The sequence below is a fragment of the Cyclopterus lumpus genome, chromosome 21, assembly GCF_009769545.1.
Source record: "Cyclopterus lumpus isolate fCycLum1 chromosome 21, fCycLum1.pri, whole genome shotgun sequence".
Classification (NCBI taxonomy): Eukaryota; Metazoa; Chordata; class Actinopteri; order Perciformes; family Cyclopteridae; genus Cyclopterus; species Cyclopterus lumpus.
This window is the reverse complement of record NC_046986.1, coordinates 1,932,181-1,949,765: the sequence shown is the minus strand read 5'-3', so window position 1 is coordinate 1,949,765 and position 17,585 is coordinate 1,932,181. Positions and strand designations below refer to the sequence as shown.

The 17,585-nt window shown below is 47.9% G+C and overlaps 1 protein-coding gene across 2 annotated transcripts; it reads right to left on the bottom strand.

Moving 5' to 3' along the window:
• Positions 1–178: 178 nt before the first annotated feature.
• Positions 179–16,716, bottom strand: LOC117750056 (bone morphogenetic protein receptor type-2-like). 2 transcript variants are annotated; one of them, XM_034560922.1, is made up of 18 exons: positions 16,487–16,716; positions 14,998–15,154; positions 11,777–11,965; positions 11,284–11,601; positions 11,082–11,173; positions 9,951–10,178; positions 9,316–9,430; positions 8,814–8,974; positions 8,577–8,724; positions 8,134–8,270; positions 6,974–7,098; positions 6,337–6,478; positions 6,146–6,212; positions 5,698–5,777; positions 5,497–5,616; positions 5,221–5,418; positions 3,745–4,831; positions 179–3,571 (listed from the first exon to the last, which is right to left on the bottom strand). In XM_034560922.1, the coding sequence occupies exons 2-18, from the start codon at positions 15,062–15,064 to the stop codon at positions 3,249–3,251; spliced, it is 3,597 nt and encodes a 1,198-aa protein (XP_034416813.1). In that variant the 5' UTR covers positions 15,065–15,154; positions 16,487–16,716; the 3' UTR covers positions 179–3,248. The 2 variants fall into 2 exon arrangements, with proteins under 2 accessions (XP_034416813.1, XP_034416812.1); XM_034560921.1 differs by lacking the exon at positions 16,487–16,716 and having other exon boundaries at positions 2,187–3,571; positions 6,331–6,478; positions 14,998–15,146.
• Positions 16,717–17,585: the final 869 nt, after the last annotated feature.

The window sequence follows — 17,585 nt, the reverse complement described above, 5'->3', positions numbered from 1 at the left end:
TTCTATTTGTCCACATAAAACACTTAAAGAGTTCATGAAAGCACACACATCATGTTTTATGATTTAGATAGTATTGCAACACGTATTCAGTGATGTTTAAATACTAGATGTACTGACGAGTACTTTAAACCACAGGGCTCTGGTTGACAGCTTCTCATAATCATGATAATAAACGGTGGATGCTCTGCTCTTTATTCAGTGACGACCTTCAGCGCTGATGTTTGTGTTTACAGCATGCGTCTGATTGTACGACATACTCAGAGTACACAGAACACAACAGTAGTACTAGAGGTGGTACTTGGTCCCATATGAAAGTATACAATGTGTAATAATGTAATAGAGTATTTACACCACTGGAAAGTCAAAACTATCGTATACATTTTACAAATGGATAAAAGACATAGACAGCAGATCCAACACCAGACACAATAATCACGAATACGCTGCATCTGAAATATTTTTTAGAAAACAAATCGCTGAAGACTCGGCAGGAATAATCAAACTTGTGTTTCATGCAGGATGCTGAACGTGGTTTCTCTCCATTGAGCTCTATGGGGACGATGAGAGCAGCTTTTACATTAAAGGGATCATCAGCGAGCTGGAGGCTCAGGTGTTCACTCATTACACATCTGGGTTTGGAGCTAAAGCGAAGACCACTTCAAGGGGAGCTGAAGACCGGCTGAGTTCTGAGATCAGATTATAAAGGTCCAGCCACACCAGGACCAGCTGAACAAGGACCAGCTACACCAGGACTAGCTGAACAAGGACCAGCTACACCAGGACTAGCTGAACAAGGACCAGCTACACCAGGACTAGCTACACCAGGACCAGCTGAACAAGGACCAGCTACACCAGGACCAGCTACACCAGGACTAGCTGAACAAGGACCAGCTACACCAGGACCAGCCACACCAGGACCAGCTGAACAAGGACCAGCTACACCAGGACCAGTTGAACAAGGACCAGCTACACCAGGACCAGCTGAACAAGGACCAGCTACACCAGGACCAGCTACACCAGGACTAGCTGAACAAGGACCAGCTACACCAGGACCAGCTACACCAGGACCAGCTGAACAAGGACCAGCTACACCAGGACCAGTTGAACAAGGACCAGCTACACCAGGACCAGCTGAACAAGGACCAGCTACACCAGGACCAGCTACACCAGGACTAGCTGAACAAGGACCAGCTACACCAGGACCAGCTACACCAGGACTAGCTGAACAAGGACCAGCTACACCAGGACCAGCTGAACAAGGACCAGCTACACCAGGACCAGCTACACCAGGACTAGCTGAACAAGGACCAGCTACACCAGGACTAGCTGAACAAGGACCAGCTACACCAGGACCAGCTACACCAGGACTAGCTGAACAAGGACCAGCTACACCAGGACCAGCTACACCAGGACCAGCTGAACAAGGACCAGCTACACCAGGACTAGCTGAACAAGGACCAGCTACACCAGGACCAGCTGAACCACACACATCAGCCTTCACACGTTTACATGTAAAACTAATAATTCTCATGTGTACAAATCTAAAAACAGTACAAATGGTAGCAAATCGAAAAATAACAAAACAGAAATAAATTTTAAATCTTAAAGTCCACTGAATGTAAAATAACAGTATGATCATATTTATGTTGAGAAAATAACAATAAACATGAAAATAAAATACAGATCTGATACAGATACAGAAGTGTTCTATTCTCTAAATGTTAATAAGGATAATTATTGTAATTAAAAGGAGCAGTTACAGGTGTGTCGCATATAAGCCATCAGCTCACAACTTCCATTTATGAAATCAGCCATTTAAAAACGTAAATATAAAAAGGCAGAAAATGGAGTGACTTTTTATTCAGTCCTGGTTCTTTCTTTTAAAAATGTTTAATTAAACTCATTAAAACAGACCTGGCATTGTAGGAATGTGCTACCGAATGAATACCATCATTATACATTTCATGGATCCACTTTTCAAACAGAGCTTCACTTGTCGGATCCTCTGAAGATGAAGGATTTACCGGACCGGGGTTAGAAATGAACACCAACAGACGCCGAGTGGATCAGACTTTTGACTTCTTTAAACACAAATCTGACTCTGTGATTGGTGATGAACACAATACAACATGTGTACATGTATGTGTATACATAGTACACGTACATAAGGGCATGTGTACATGTGTACATGTATAAGACCGCTTTGGAGGTGTTTGAAGGCGTATTTCATCAGTTGGCCCAACCGTCATTCACCTTCTGTCCTGTTTCCATAGTTTTAATGATAACTGTGAAGGTTCCTGAGGAGGTTGGACGAGGCTCATCTCTTCCTTTCTTCTGCACTTCCTCTCACTTGGCGGTTAAATAACTAGTTAAAAGAGTGCAAACTAGAGAATAAAGATCCCTCAACAATCATGGAGTCAATGTGTTGATCCATCGAGGCCTCGTGAGCTGACTGCATAGAGTAAAGGTTTCAAGCAAATCATACAGAAACTGTAAAAGAGATTCCTAATTAACTATCCCTGTTACTTCTGTCTCTAAATAATGCTACCTTTGTTTTTAAGTGCTTTAAATATATAACTGACCCAATCCTCTGTACCTTCTATAAGCCACATACTGAGTCACAGCAGGAGCCCAAATATCTACCGGGAACCAGCTTCCTTCACCAGACCACCTGAAACACATGTTGAGGTCTTTAGATCAAGGTCATACCCACAAGCACAACGGGATCCGTCTACAAGTAAGACTGGAAGAGATTGGGGGATTTTTAAGGTCCGTCAACACTTACCTACCAAACCCAATACCCACGTAGGAGCTTGAACGTTCTTTATTGGCCTTCTGGGTAAACTTGTTGCCCAGGTAGGGTCCAGGCCTTACCTGTACATAATTGGCCACTGGCCACGAAAACTATTCGCAACAGAAGCCAATCATCTAGACACCACCAACAGACATACAACGTGGACATCATGGGTGTTCATGCTCCACAGATGGGGTCAGAGGTCAAGCGGTTGCCAGACTGGGCCACAAAACAGTCCTTCAAAAGGTTGTCCAGCAGAATCAAGGGCATGTAGAAACAACTAGACATCCAAGTAGCTCCTCTGGTTGACGCCACGCGCTTCAGATTCAGCTCGAGGTTCAGTTTGGTGGTGGGGAAGCCGAATGGTGCGGCAGTCAGAACTCCATTTTCCACAACAAAAGAGAAGGAAGACAAAGAAGTGAAATAATGAATCTGCTCTCCTTTAAATCAAACTTTAGAAGGAGGTCACTCCATCGGGCTCGGAGGTCGTGGTCGCCGTGGCTCCGCCGCCGACCAGAAACACAGCCATGCTGGATTTGGATTGATTGATTTTGGGGATGCCGATGCTTCCTGCTCGGTGAAGACCAGAAGGTAAATGGGTCTGGCTGCTGCTACCGACACGGGTGTTAAACCCGAAGTCTGGGTCGGTAGCCGTGTCCGTGGAAACGACCCATGAGGCCGGACGCCATTTTTTCAGGGTGTATGGAGTCTTGACACGTCGTTTTATTTTCTCTCCTGAAACGCTCAGACTTTCATTATCCGTCAGGGAAACATCCTCTGAGGAGGAAAAGAGAGGAAGAAAACTTATTAGATTAAAATCTCATTCACAATATTGAATGTGTTACTTTGGGAGCTTGAACGGTTTCTGCAGACTTCTATTCTCCTAATTATGAGCAAATATTTACTTCATGGTACTTTTTACTTTGCAGTTCTACAACATCTCGACTCACCTGAGGAGGGCGAGGACAGGTCCAGGGAACAGGGACGCTCACGCCTCTTGGCTCTGGCCGGTCCTATCTGGGTCTGCAGCACACCTTGAGTTCCAGGGACTAAGGCTGGAATTTCTAGAGGTCCAGGTTCTAGAACTGAAGCCTCTGCTGGGGTTCCTGAATGTTGATTTGCTGAGACTTGAACCTCTAAAACTGATGCTTTTGGATTCACGATTGGAGCTTCTGGATCTGAGTCTGGAGATTTTAAAGCTTGTATTTCTGGACCAAGAGTTAGGGCATCTGAAACTAGGGCTGTTGAAAATGAGGTTGAGGTGTTCGGGCCTTTCGCTTGTGAAGCTGGGGATCCTAGGGCCTCTGGGACTGGCAGTGAAACTGAATGGTCTGGTACCAGTGCTGTTGCATGAGAGTGGACCATCTTTGGGCTTCTGGAGGGTTCAGAGGTCAGTACTGGTTCTACTAAACAGGCTCTCTTGACACATGGGAATGCGTCTGAACCGTACCCTCTATCCTGTGGTGCTGGGTCCTGGTCCGATGGAGCTCGTCCTGCCAGATGTGGCTCAGGTTTCGCACTGCTGATGCTCCTATCCTGACGGACTTCTGAATCATGTTCAACCTTTAAAACCTGGATCTTCCCTTCTGATCCAAACGCCGTCTTGTTGTTGTTGTTGTTATTGTAGTTTGAGTCTTGTCCCGACCCAGCTTGTGACTGACGATGATGATGCAGATGAGGAAGGGGCTCGCTCTCTGCTGGCGGCTGTTCTCTCTTCAGCAGTGGCTCATGTTCATCTGGACTGGAGTTGAGCAGGTTCATGCATCGGTCGTCCTGTACTCCGACCCCTCCCGCCTCCATCTTGTCCTCGTCCTCCAGCTGTGGCCCCGCCGGATTGGTTTGACCTCCTCCTGTCACGCCGTTCGTCACCAGGATGGGAACACTGGCGCTGGAGCCGTTGGCGACCACAAACTTAAAGGGTCGTTCACAAGTTTCGCCACCTCTGGTGCTGGTGTTGTTGGTCACCGTCGTTACCTGGTGGGGCTCTGCAGCCAGGGCCACTGTTACCGTGTTCATCTTAGCAACACCTGTTTCCACCTGAAACACCGGACATTCTAGATTAGTGACGTGAATAAAATAACTTTGTTGTTACAACATTAGTGATCCTGGGACATCGTGACAACAGAAATGACTCGGAGCCTTGAATAACACGGGAAGTAATGCAAGGACTTGTGTTAAAGCTGCATTTCTCTCTACTGACCACCAGGGGGCGACTCCTCTGGTTGTATAGAAGTCTATGCTTCATGTGTTAAAACTGCATTCTCTCTCCTGACCACCAGGGGGCGACTCCTCTGGTGATGGCCTCCAGTCAGTTTTACATCAAAAAGCCTCCTAAACAACTTTCTTGGTCGACCTGAACGTCTGATATGACCTCCAGAATGGTCCGGTACCACAGCCTGACCCCATCAGACCCGATCCTGCTGTACCTGTCTGTGGTTTGACTTGAGCTTCCCCAGCTTCAGTCGAGAGCTGCTGTCCTTGGTTTTGTGGAGAAGGTGGAGGCTGGTGGGCCTCTGGGGCAGGTTCTGCTGTTTGCGGAGGGGGTAGCCAGAGGAGGAAGGATGGGTGTCGACCCGGCCAACGACCCCCTGATCGCCCTGAAGAACCAGCACAGAGGTGTTGACCTAGAAGGCGGAGGAACAGCTGGCGGTTACGAGGTACATCCAACAGCAGTATTCAGAGAGGTATTAGGACTACTGAACCTCAGTCTGGAGGATCTGATGGCACAGCAGGCTGGCAGGCCGTTGCTCCGTGGAACCAAACTGTTTCTGGGAATGTTCCATCAAGTTTTCATCAGAACTTTCTCTCAAGTTCTTATCAACCTGTGGAGACACAAGGTGGACGAGTCATCGACGTGTGGAGACGAAACTAAAGGACGGACAGTAAACGTCTGAGATAAAGACCTCGTTGGGGTCCAGTTTGATGGCCTTCAGGTCTTCTTCTGTCAGCTGCAAACAGATGGGGGCAGTGGACACGGGGACACCTGGAGGACAGAGGGACAGTTACTGATGTCCACAGCTAGCCAAACACATGTCAGAATATCAATATCTGTCTCAGACCAACAGGAAGTCCAGCAGCTGAGCTCTGAGAGGCTCTGTCCTTCTGACATGCTACATTATGCATGCTACATGATATGTGCTGCATGCTATGTGCTACATGCTATGTGCTACATGCTAATTGTCGCATTCAACATGCTATGTTCTGCATGCTACGGGCTGCATGCTGCATGCTACATGATATGTGCTGCATGCTATGTGCTGCATGCTACATGCTAGTGTGAAATAACATGAATCCTACTGCTGTGTGTGTGTGCGTGTGCGTGTGCGTGTGTGTGTGTTGAGAAAGACACACCAGACTCAGAGATGGTGCAGAGGGTGGAGGTGGGTGTCACATTGCTGTCTGTAGTGGACGAGCGGGCCTGAGACAGATGGAGAGGAAAGAAAATTAATTGAATATAATAAATATATAATACATAGAAATACATATAATTTAATATAATAGATATATAATATATAGAATTGAATATTAATAGATACCTGTACCTGCTGCCGCTCGTAGTTGATGGAGTTTCTGTTCCTTTCAGAACCTTCTGCTGCACCTGCTGGGTTGCCATCTCCCTGGAGATTCTTGACTACGCCCACCTGGAGATCCTCCTGAGGAGGCCAGTGGCCCTGAGACGGGTTCCTGAGTGAGGAACCAGAAATGTAATCGTTATTAGGGTGTGTGTGTATGTACCTGTGGTTGTGTGTGTGTGTACCTGTGGTTGTGTGTGGTTGTGTGTGGTTGTGTGTGTGTGTGTGTACCTGTGGTTGTGTGTGGTTGTGTGTGTGTGTATGTACCTGTGGTTGTGTGTGGTTGTGTGTGTGTGTGTGTACCTGTGGTTGTGTGTGTGTGTGTACCTGTGGTTGTGTGTGGTTGTGTGTGTGTATGTACCTGTGGTTGTGTGTGGTTGTGTGTGGTTGTGTGTGTGTGTGTACCTGTGGTTGTGTGTGGTTGTGTGTGTGTGTGTGTATGTACCTGTGGTTGTGTGTGGGCGTGTGTGGTCGTGTGTGTGTGTATGTATGTACCTGTGGTTGTGTGTGTGTGTGTGTGTGTGTACCTGTGGTTGTGTGTGTGTGTGTGTGTGTGTGTGTGTGTACCTGTGGTTGTGTGTGTGTGTGTGTGTGTGTGTGTGTGTACCTGTGGTTGTGTGTAGTCAGCAGTGTGAGGTCCCACAGTCTCTCCTCTGCACACTGAGCGGTGAGTCGAGCTTCAGCGTCCTGGTCCCAACAATCCTCCATCGTCTCCTTCAGGGAACGCAGAGCCTAAAATACACAAATACACAAAGTCAGGGACAAATAACTGCTATTAGCACACAAATAGTGTACAGCACCTTCACCCAACGCAAAGGTCAGGACAGGTGAGGAGAGGTGAAGACAGGTGAAGACAGGTGAAGACATGTGAGGAGAGGTGAGGAGAGGTGAAGACAGGTGAGGACAGGTGAAGACAGGTGAGGACAGGTGAGGACAGGTGAAGACATGTGAGGAGAGGTGAGGAGAGGTGAAGACAGGTGAGGACAGGTGAAGACATGTGAGGAGAGGTGAGGAGAGGTGAAGACAGGTGAGGACAGGTGAAGACAGGTGAGGAGAGGTGAAGACAGGTGAAGACATGTGAAGACAGGTGAGGAGAGGTGAAGACAGGTGAAGACATGTGAAGACAGGTGAGGAGAGGTGAAAACAGGTGAAGACATGTGAAGACAGGTGAGGAGAGGTGAAGACATGTGAGGAGAGGTGAAGACAGGTGAGGAGAGGTGAAGACATGTGAGGAGAGGTGAAGACAGGTGAGGAGAGGTGACAACATGTGAGGACAGGTGAAGACATGTGAGGAGAGGTGAGGAGAGGTGAAGACATGTGAGGAGAGGTGAAGACAGGTGAGGAGAGGTGACAACATGTGAGGACAGGTGAAGACATGTGAGGAGAGGTGAGGAGAGGTGAAGACAGGTGAGGAGAGGTGACGACATGTGAAGACATGTGAAGACAGGTGAGGAGAGGTGAAGACAGGTGAGGAGAGGTGACAACATGTGAGGACAGGTGAAGACATGTGAGGAGGGGTGAAGACATGTGAAGACAGGTGAAGACAGGTGAAGACATGTGAAGACAGGTGAAGACAGGTGAAGACATGTGAAGACAGGTGAGGAGAGGTGAAGACATGTGAGGAGAGGTGAAGACAGGTGAGGAGAGGTGACAACATGTGAGGACAGGTGAAGACATGTGAAGACAGGTGAGGACAGGTGAGGACAGGTGAAGACAGGTGAAGACAGGTGAAGACAGGTGAAGACAGGTGAGGACTGGATCACTAACCAGACTGTTCTCCTTCCAGGTTTCAGGGAATCTGGGTCTGAATTTCTCTCTGGCGACGAGGATCTGCATCTCTTCAAAACTGGGATGATTCCCCAGTTCAGCCTGAAACGCCAGCTGGTACTCTGGTACTGCTTCACCTGTACACACACCAGGTACATTATACTGTAGTCCTGCTTCACCTGTACACACACCAGGTACATTATACTGTAGTCCTGCTTCACCTGTACACACACCAGGTACATTATACTGTAGTCCTGCTTCACCTGTACACACACCAGGTACATTATACTGTAGTCCTGCTTCACCTGTACACACACCAGGTACATTATACTGTAGTCCTGCTTCACCTGTACACACACCAGGTACATTATACTGTAGTCCTGCTACTAGCTTGATCAATACGTCTGTACCTGGACCAGTAGTGGGTCTGTCATGTGGCTCACCTGGGGACAGGTGTGAGCACCTCCTGAAGCTCTCCCAGTAGAGGAGCCCCAGAGCGTAAACATCCACCTGCTTCAGAGCCGACTCGCAGTCCCGGAGGTTCAGAGCTCCACCCAGAACCTCCGGAGCCATGTAGCGCACGGTCCCCACCTGCAGACACACACACACACACACACACACACACACAGGTGAACCCTCTGTCTCTGCTAGCAACTGTGGGCGTCGTCACGTGACCTCACCTCAGAGATGGACACGGTGTCGTCGTCTCCGGGCCGACAGGGACGACTTCCTGTCAGCCTCATGGACAGACCGAAGTCGGCAAGGACGCAGGACCGATCGGCCCGGACCAGGACGTTCCTACTGGTCACGTCTCTGTGGGCCACCGCTGGTTTATACTGGTCTGAGAGGAGAGAGGGACCAGTCTTTATACTGGTCTGAGAGGAGAGAGAGACCAATCTTTATGCTGGTCTGAGAGGAGACAGAGACCAGTCTTTATGCTGGTCTGAGAGGAGACAGAGACCAGTCTTTATACTGGTCTGAGAGGAGAGAGGGACCAGTCTTTATACTGGTCTGAGAGGAGAGAGGGACCAGTCTTTATACTGGTCTGAGAGGAGTCTCTTCCTTCAGCCACCAGCAGGGGGAGCAGTTATGACCAACACTAAACAGATTACTGATAAACACACAGGAGACTCATACGACTACTGTTACCAATAACAATAATAATAATAATAATTATAATACCTCCTCTGTACAGTTCAGTGTGCAGAAAGGCGAGTCCTCTGGTCACACCGTGAGTCATCCTGCAGCAGGTAGACCAGTCCACTGTGTGGACAGACAGGTAGCGAGACAGACAGCCCTGAGACAGACAGACAGACAGGCAGGCAGGCAGAGAGTTTTTTAGTGATTGTCTTGAAACAGATGAAGAGTGTGAACACTTTAAACACCTGAAATCTTAATACATAAAAATAATACGAGAGAGAGACAGACAAGCTGGTAATTACAGAGGAATGTGGGAATGTGTGTTTGTGTGTGTGTGTGTGTGTGTGTATGGTTATAAACAGGAAGCTAACAGTGTATATGAGTACGTTTGTGAAAGAGAGATAGTCATAATGAAGTGTGTGTGTGTGTGGCTCCAAACAGGAAGTAGGACTGAAGGCGCCGTCTTCCAGCACAATAACAGGATTAGAGACACTGCAGACGGCTCTCTCGGCCCCCTACAGGCTGCAGAGAGCATTACAGCTGGAGGTAAACATGTGCAGGTGGTCCTCCAGGTGGCGCTACAGGAACCACCATGGAGGCATTGGGTGTAAAGGGTTTGTTTAAATACATTAATGCATCAATAATAATACTCCACAGTGAGTACTTGCACTCCTTACTAGAGGGTAGTACTCCATGAGGATCAGGAACTCCGGCCGCCCGTCGGCCGCCGTCCTCTCGTCGGCGCTTAGGAAGCGAGCGATGTTGTCGTGCGGCTGCAGCAGCGAGTAGATGGAGCGCTCGCTGCAGAAGTTCAGACGGTTGGTGGAGCTGAAGAGTTTGACGGCCACGCAGCGGTCGTTAAGACAACCACGAAACACCGTGCCGTAACGCCCTCGACCAATCAACTGTCAGGAGGAAGGAGAGCGTCATTAGAGCTCTGTTCTCTACCTGTCCAGGTACTCTGTTCTCTACCTGTCCAGGTACTCTGTTCTCTACCTGTTCAGGTACTCTGTTCTCTACCTGTTCAGGTACTCTGTTCTCTACCTGTTCAGGTACTCTGTTCTCTACCTGTCCAGGTACTCTGTTCTCTACCTGTCCAGGTACTCTGTTCTCTACCCGTTCAGGTACTCTGTTCTCTACCCGTTCAGGTACTCTGTTCTCTACCCGTTCAGGTACTCTGTTCTCTACCTGTCCAGGTACTCTGTTCTCTACCTGTCCAGGTACTCTGTTCTCTACCTGTTCAGGTACTCTGTTCTCTACCTGTTCAGGTACTCTGTTCTCTACCTGTTCAGGTACTCTGTTCTCTACCTGTCCAGGTACTCTGTTCTCTACCTGTCCAGGTACTCTGTTCTCTACCCGTTCAGGTACTCTGTTCTCTACCCGTTCAGGTACTCTGTTCTCTACCTGTTCAGGTACTCTGTTCTCTACCTGTTCAGGTACTCTGTTCTCTACCTGTTCAGGTACTCTGTTCTCTACCTGTTCAGGTACTCTGTTCTCTACCTGTTCAGGTACTCTGTTCTCTACCCGTTCAGGTACTCTGTTCTCTACCTGTTCAGGTACTCTGTTCTCTACCTGTTCAGGTACTCTGTTCTCTACCTGTTCAGGTACTCTGTTCTCTACCCGTTCAGGTACTCTGTTCTCTACCCGTTCAGGTACTCTGTTCTCTACCCGTTCAGGTACTCTGTTCTCTACCTGTTCAGGTACTCTGTTCTCTACCCGTTCAGGTACTCTGTTCTCTACCTGTGTGTGTGTGTGTGTGTGTGTGTGTGTGTGTGTGTGTGTGTGTGTGTGTGTGTGTGTGTGTGTACCTCCAGTAGCTTCAGGTGATCCAGGTCAACAGCAGCATCTGAGTTTGCAGCCTCCATCACATCCAGAGCCGACAGACTGTGTTTTTGCTTTCCTGAATACACAGTTAGTATTTATTATTAATCTCTGTGTGTGTGTGTGTGTGTGTGTGTGTGTGTGTGTGTGTGTGTGTGTGTGTGTGTGTGTGTGTGTGTGTGTGTGTACCTTTCATCATGCGGTATCCCAGGAACAACGCCACAATAACGATGGCTGCTATGGCGACGGTTACCAGGGCGATGAGCACCGTGTCCTCCTGCCGCAGCGGCTGGTGATCTGTGGCGATGACGCCCTGCCCGTCTGTCATCACCGGCCTCAGGGCGGGGGTGTCGGCGGTGGGCGGGGCCTCCGTGAAGTTGGCGTTGCAGAGGTCTCGGCTGCAGCAGCAGAACCTGTAGCTGCCGCTCTGCATCTGAGAGGGCGTCGCCGTCACCAGGCAGCGGGCGCCATGACACTCCTGCTGGTTTCCGATGTGAGTCCAGCAGCCTGGAGGACAAGAAGTAGTCCTGTAGTGTTAAGTAGTAGTGTGTGTGTGTGTGTGTGTGTGTGTGTGTGTGTGTGTGTGTGTGTGTGTGTGTGTGTGTGTGTGTGTGTGTGTGTGTGTGTGTGTGTGTGTGTGTGTGTGTGTGTGTGTGTGTGTGCGCGTGTGTGAGAGACTCACCTTGCTTGACCAGGTGTATTTCCCCATCTGGTCTCTTTTCCCACAATCCATAGCAGCGGGAGCCACGGATACAGCGAACCGTGCCATTTTCTCGCACCACTCCTCGGAGCTCATTGGTCGGTCCATTGTGAGGCTCCGCCCCCTGGAGCTGGTCACTGAAGGCACACTGTCTGTCCTCTGACTGTAGACCTGAACACAGAGGGATAGTCTCACTGTAGACCTGAACACAGAGTAGTCTGACTGTAGACCTGAACACAGAGACAGGAAGTGGAGTTACAGTGAGGTTACGTGTAGAAAGAGGTCAGAGACAGGAAGTGGAGTCACAGTGAGGTTACATGTAGAAAGAGGTCAGAGACAGGAAGTGGAGTCACAGTGAGGTTACATGTAGAAAGAGGTCAGAGACAGGAAGTGGAGTCACAGTGAGGTTACATGTAGAAAGAGGTCAGAGACAGGGTTACAGTGAGGTTACATGTAGAAAGAGGTCAGAGACAGGAAGTAGAGTTACAGTGAGGTTACATGTAGAAAGAGGTCAGAGACAGGAAGTGGAGTTACATTGAGGTTACATGTAGAAAGAGGTCAGAGACAGGAAGTAGAGTTACAGTGAGGTTACATGTAGAAAGAGGTCAGAGACAGGAAGTAGAGTTACAGTGAGGTTACATGTAGAAAGAGGTCAGAGACAGGAAGTGGAGTTACATTGAGGTTACATGTAGAAAGAGGTCAGAGACAGGAAGTGGAGTTACATGTAGAAAGAGGTCATAGACAGTAAGTGGAGTTACATTGAGGTTACATGTAGAAAGAGGTCAGAGACAGGAAGTGGAGTTACATGTAGAAAGAGGTCAGAGACAGGAAGTGTAGTTACAGTTAGGTTACATGTAGAAAGAGGTCAGAGACAGGAAGTAGAGTCACAGTGAGGTTACATGTAGAAAGAGGTCAGAGACAGGAAGTAGAGTTACAGTGAGGTTACATGTAGAAAGAGGTCAGAGACAGGAAGTGGAGTTACAGTGAAGTTACATGTAGAAAGAGGTCAGAGACAGGAAGTAGAGTTACAGTGAGGTTACATGTAGAAAGAGGTCAGAGACAGGAAGTGGAGTTACAGTTAGGTTACATGTAGAAAGAGGTCAGAGACAGGAAGTAGAGTTACAGTGAGGTTACATGTAGAAAGAGGTCAGAGACAGGAAGTGGAGTTACAGTTAGGTTACATGTAGAAAGAGGTCAGAGACAGGAAGTGGAGTTACAGTGAGGTTACATGTAGAAAGAGGTCAGAGACAGGAAGTAGAGTTACAGTGAGGTTACATGTAGAAAGAGGTCAGAGACAGGAAGTAGAGTCACAGTGAGGTTACATGTAGAAAGAGGTCAGAGACAGGAAGTGGAGTTACAGTGAAGTTACATGTAGAAAGAGGTCAGAGACAGGAAGTAGAGTTACAGTGAGGTTACATGTAGAAAGAGGTCAGAGACAGGAAGTAGAGTTACAGTGAGGTTACATGTAGAAAGAGGTCAGAGACAGGAAGTGGAGTTACAGTGAAGTTACATGTAGAAAGAGGTCAGAGACAGGAAGTAGAGTTACAGTGAGGTTACATGTAGAAAGAGGTCAGAGACAGGAAGTGGAGTTACAGTTAGGTTACATGTAGAAAGAGGTCAGAGACAGGAAGTAGAGTTACAGTTAGGTTACATGTAGAAAGAGGTCAGAGACAGGAAGTGGAGTTACAGTTAGGTTACATGTAGAAAGAGGTCAGAGACAGGAAGTAGAGTTACAGTGAGGTTACATGTAGAAAGAGGTCAGAGACAGGAAGTGGAGTTACAGTTAGGTTACATGTAGAAAGAGGTCAGAGACAGGAAGTGGAGTTACAGTGAGGTTACATGTAGAAAGAGGTCAGAGACAGGAAGTAGAGTTACAGTGAGGTTACATGTAGAAAGAGGTCAGAGACAGGAAGTAGAGTCACAGTGAGGTTACATGTAGAAAGAGGTCAGAGACAGGAAGTGGAGTTACAGTGAGGTTACATGTAGAAAGAGGTCAGAGACAGGAAGTGGAGTTACATGTAGAAAGAGGTCAGAGACAGGAAGTAGAGTTACAGTGAGGTTACATGTAGAAAGAGGTCAGAGACAGGAAGTGGAGTTACATGTAGAAAGAGGTCAGAGACAGGAAGTAGAGTCACAGTGAGGTTACATGTAGAAAGAGGTCAGAGACAGGAAGTAGAGTCACAGTGAGGTTACATGTAGAAAGAGGTCAGAGACAGGAAGTGGAGTCACAGTGAGGTTACATGTAGAAAGAGGTCAGAGACAGGAAGTAGAGTTACTCCACAGCATGAAACTCAAATGTCAGTGGGGTAACAAGTGGAAGCTGGTAGAGAGAAAAACTCCATTTGGGGGAGATGAGTAAACCTGAACCACCACCCAGACCAGAGGGTCTGGATGTGTGGCTGAAGGAGAAGGCAGAGAGAGCAGCAGGGGTTGATGTGTGTCTGGGGTGGTCCAGGTCTCAGTGAGAAACAGGAAGTCCAGCGACTGCTGGATAGCAAAGCCAGAGATGAAGTCTGCCTTGCGGGTAGCTGACTCAGACCGAAGATCCAGGTTCAGGGCTGATGGAGCCTCCATAATCAATACTTTCAGATTGTCCCTCCGCAGGATATCCTTTAGCGCCACCACCAGGACAAACTGTCCATTCACCTGCTGTCTGCTGCTTCTGCTCTGGACAGAATAACATGTCTTTGTCCTTCACAGAGTCTCAGGAATCTGACTGACCCCCCCGAACTGAGCCGGAGCCACACTCCCTGTTTAGTCTAGTGTAACACAGTGTGTGTGTGTGTGTGTGTGTGTGTCTTATCAAACACATCACAAGAAAAACAGACTGGCTGACGACTGTGTGTGTGTTTATGTAAGTCACTCAGGGTGTGTGTGTGTGTGTGTGTGTGTGTGTGTGTGTGTGTGTGTGTGTGTCATGAGTTAATTGTTGAAGCGATTAGGTAAATAAACAGGAATGTGAGCTGTGTTCCTGTAACACCCCAATCATGTTTCTGTGAGCTCACATTGATGCATGCTGGGAGCTGAAGTTGGATCAGAACCGCTAAGCTAGGCTAACAGATTCCCTCTGCTTCCAGTCTTTGTGCTAAGCTAGGCTAACAGCTTCCCTCTGCTTCCAGTCTTTGTGCTAAGCTAGGCTAAGAGCTTCCCTCTGTTTCCAGTCTTTGTGCTAAGCTAGGTAATAAACGGTATGATGAACTGACCAGTGACAGCAGGCAGCAGCAGGACACACAGACACACTGTTAATGAAGCTCCACCCACAGCGGCCATATTGGATCCACCTCGCAGGTTCGAGTCCCTGTAGATATCACACAAACACTGAAAGGTGGGCCTTCATCACTGGTCCTGGGTCAGATTATCCTGAAAGACAGAGAGAAAATAACAAACTTTTACTTTTAGAAAACAATAAATCCACTTGTGGAGACAAAGTTCAAGTCCCTCCAGGATCTGGTCCTCTTCCTCGTCCATCCCGACCGCTTCACACACACTGAACCGCCCTGTTGCTGCTGAAGGTCACGTTCTGAAGGAACCAACAGAACCACATCATCTGCATAGAGACAAGTCTTCTGAGGTCCACAAACCGGACTCTTCCCTCGACTGGGTTTTCAGATCCTGTCCATGAAAGTCACCAACTGGGTCAACGACAAGACTCTTTGGTACAAGGACCAGCGGCTCAGAGCCCTGTCTTCCTATGACCCCGACAGGACTCCCAAGGGTCTTAAGTCTCCTCCACAAAATACATGTAGACTGGATGAGTTCCCATGAGCCCTCCAACAGACCTGCCAGGGTAAAGAGCTGGTCCACTGGTCCTCAACCAGAATGCACATTGCTCCTCCTGGGTCTGAGGTTCAACGACCAGTCAGAGCCTCCTTCCAGAACCTTCGAACGTTCCTGAGCACCCTGATGATGGATCCACCAACCCGGTCCACCACCCAACTGGACCTGTCCTCCATATGACACTGTCTCCCCCCCGGCCTCCTCAGGGATGCATTGAAGACCTGGTGGAGAGCAGCCTCATCCAGACCCCAGTACAGGTTTGGGTTCACCAGGTCTAACTCGTCTGATCCGGCTCACCACCAGGAGACCAGAAGACCGTGTCCACTGTTACACATTAACTATGCTACGCTGTGATTGGTCAGTCTGTGTTAGAGGGGCGGTGCTTAGCTAAGGGTCCATTTTAATATAATTCTCACATATAATATTAAGACTTCAGTGTCTGATAAAAACATTATGGTCTAATATTCTTATTATATTGTACTAAAGCTGTGGACTAGACTTTAGTGTCACAATATTATAATCAATAGCGACCTCATTATAATATTGGAACACTAATATATTCAGATCAATAATCAGTCAGGTGACCTTTAATCAGCTGTGATTTTCATATTTCAGTGTGACCTTCATGCTCCATCAGTCTGTCAGCTGTAATACACACCTGCAGCATGTGCGTGTGTGTGTGTGCGCGCGCTGCAGAGCCACTGATCACTTCCTGATATCAGATTATTGATCACTGATGTTTTCTGCAGGTCAATTTAACGGCGTTCTAACCGCTGAGGTCGGAAGGGAGTGGCGCGCGCGCACACACACCGGACTGTCTCACTGTGGTCACGCATTAAGTGACGTGTGTGTGTGTGTGTGTGTGTGTGCGCGCGTGCTTGCGTGCGCGTGTCACGGAGATAAACCTGTTCTTACCGGGAGGAAGACTCCGGCTCCGCAGGAGATGAAGCAGCCTGTCTGGTCTCTGTCTGTGTAGGGGCTCGGTTCGGGTTCGGGTCCGGCTCGGCTCGGCTCGGCTCGGACTCTCCTCTGCAGGATCAATCCGGTTCCAGCAGCAGGTTTGTAGATCAGGACCAGAGGCTCCTTAGACCGGAATGAGGCTGGGCTGGTCTGAGACCCATCATAGTTCTGACAGCAGCCCAAACAGAGCTTCCGGTGCACCCTGTCAGAATAAAAGTGCTTCCGGTTTGTACATATGAGGCTAATGTGCTTATTGATCAGGTGCTCGTTTATCAATTACATTGATCACAACACCAGGGTCAGGATCTGATAGGACGAAGTTGATCATCATCAATCGTCAGCAATATGACGTCATACCACCTTTAAGGTTATTATAGATTTATATAATTATCTATTCTAAATATTTAGTTTCACCTCTGTTATTATCTGTTGCACTTTGTATTTATACATTTACATGTGTAATGTATTTATATATATTAATGAATAAATACAAATATATATAAAAACATGTATAAATATCTATATATTAATTTATAATTAGACTCTTATGAGGTGCATGACTTCTGCTCTTTTATTTTGAAAGTGACTGGACCTTTCTCTGCCTCGACACTCAAAGAGAAAGACGGGCGGAAATAATAAGAAATACATAAAGAGATTTTTATTGATCCATCCGTTTTTCAGTTTTTGATTCATTATCTTCATTAAAGCTTTGAGCTTGTTTCTCAATAACGTGACCTGCAGTCTTCTGGTCTCTTCTGGTCTCTTCTGGTCTCTTCTGGTCTCTCCTGGTCTCTTCTGCTGTCCTCTGGTTTCTCCTGGTCTCGTTTGGTCTCTCCTGGTCTCTCCTGGTCTCTTCTGGGCTCCTCTCTGCTTCCCTCTCGTGGACACTCTAAGACATTACAACCATCTGCATTCAGCAGTCTGTTTCATCACTTACAATCATTCATATTCACAGATTAACGACCAATTAGAAGTCAATGATTCCAATCCAACTGGAACTAAACCCCGCCCACATGTCACAGGTTGCTTTCTAGTTTACCTTCTCCTCCTGGTC

Bases quoted from the DNA above. Each gene is read 5' to 3' on its own strand.
- LOC117750056 (XM_034560921.1), bottom strand. From the start codon at position 15,064: ATGGCCGCTGTGGGTGGAGCTTCATTAACAGTGTGTCTGTGTGTCCTG. The intron at 11,174-11,283 runs GTACACACACAC...CTGTGTATTCAG, and splicing joins GGGATACCGCATGATGAAAG to GAAAGCAAAAACACAGTCTG. The intron at 5,617-5,697 runs GTCTTTATCTCA...GTGTCTCCACAG, and splicing joins TCAAACTGGACCCCAACGAG to GTTGATAAGAACTTGAGAGA.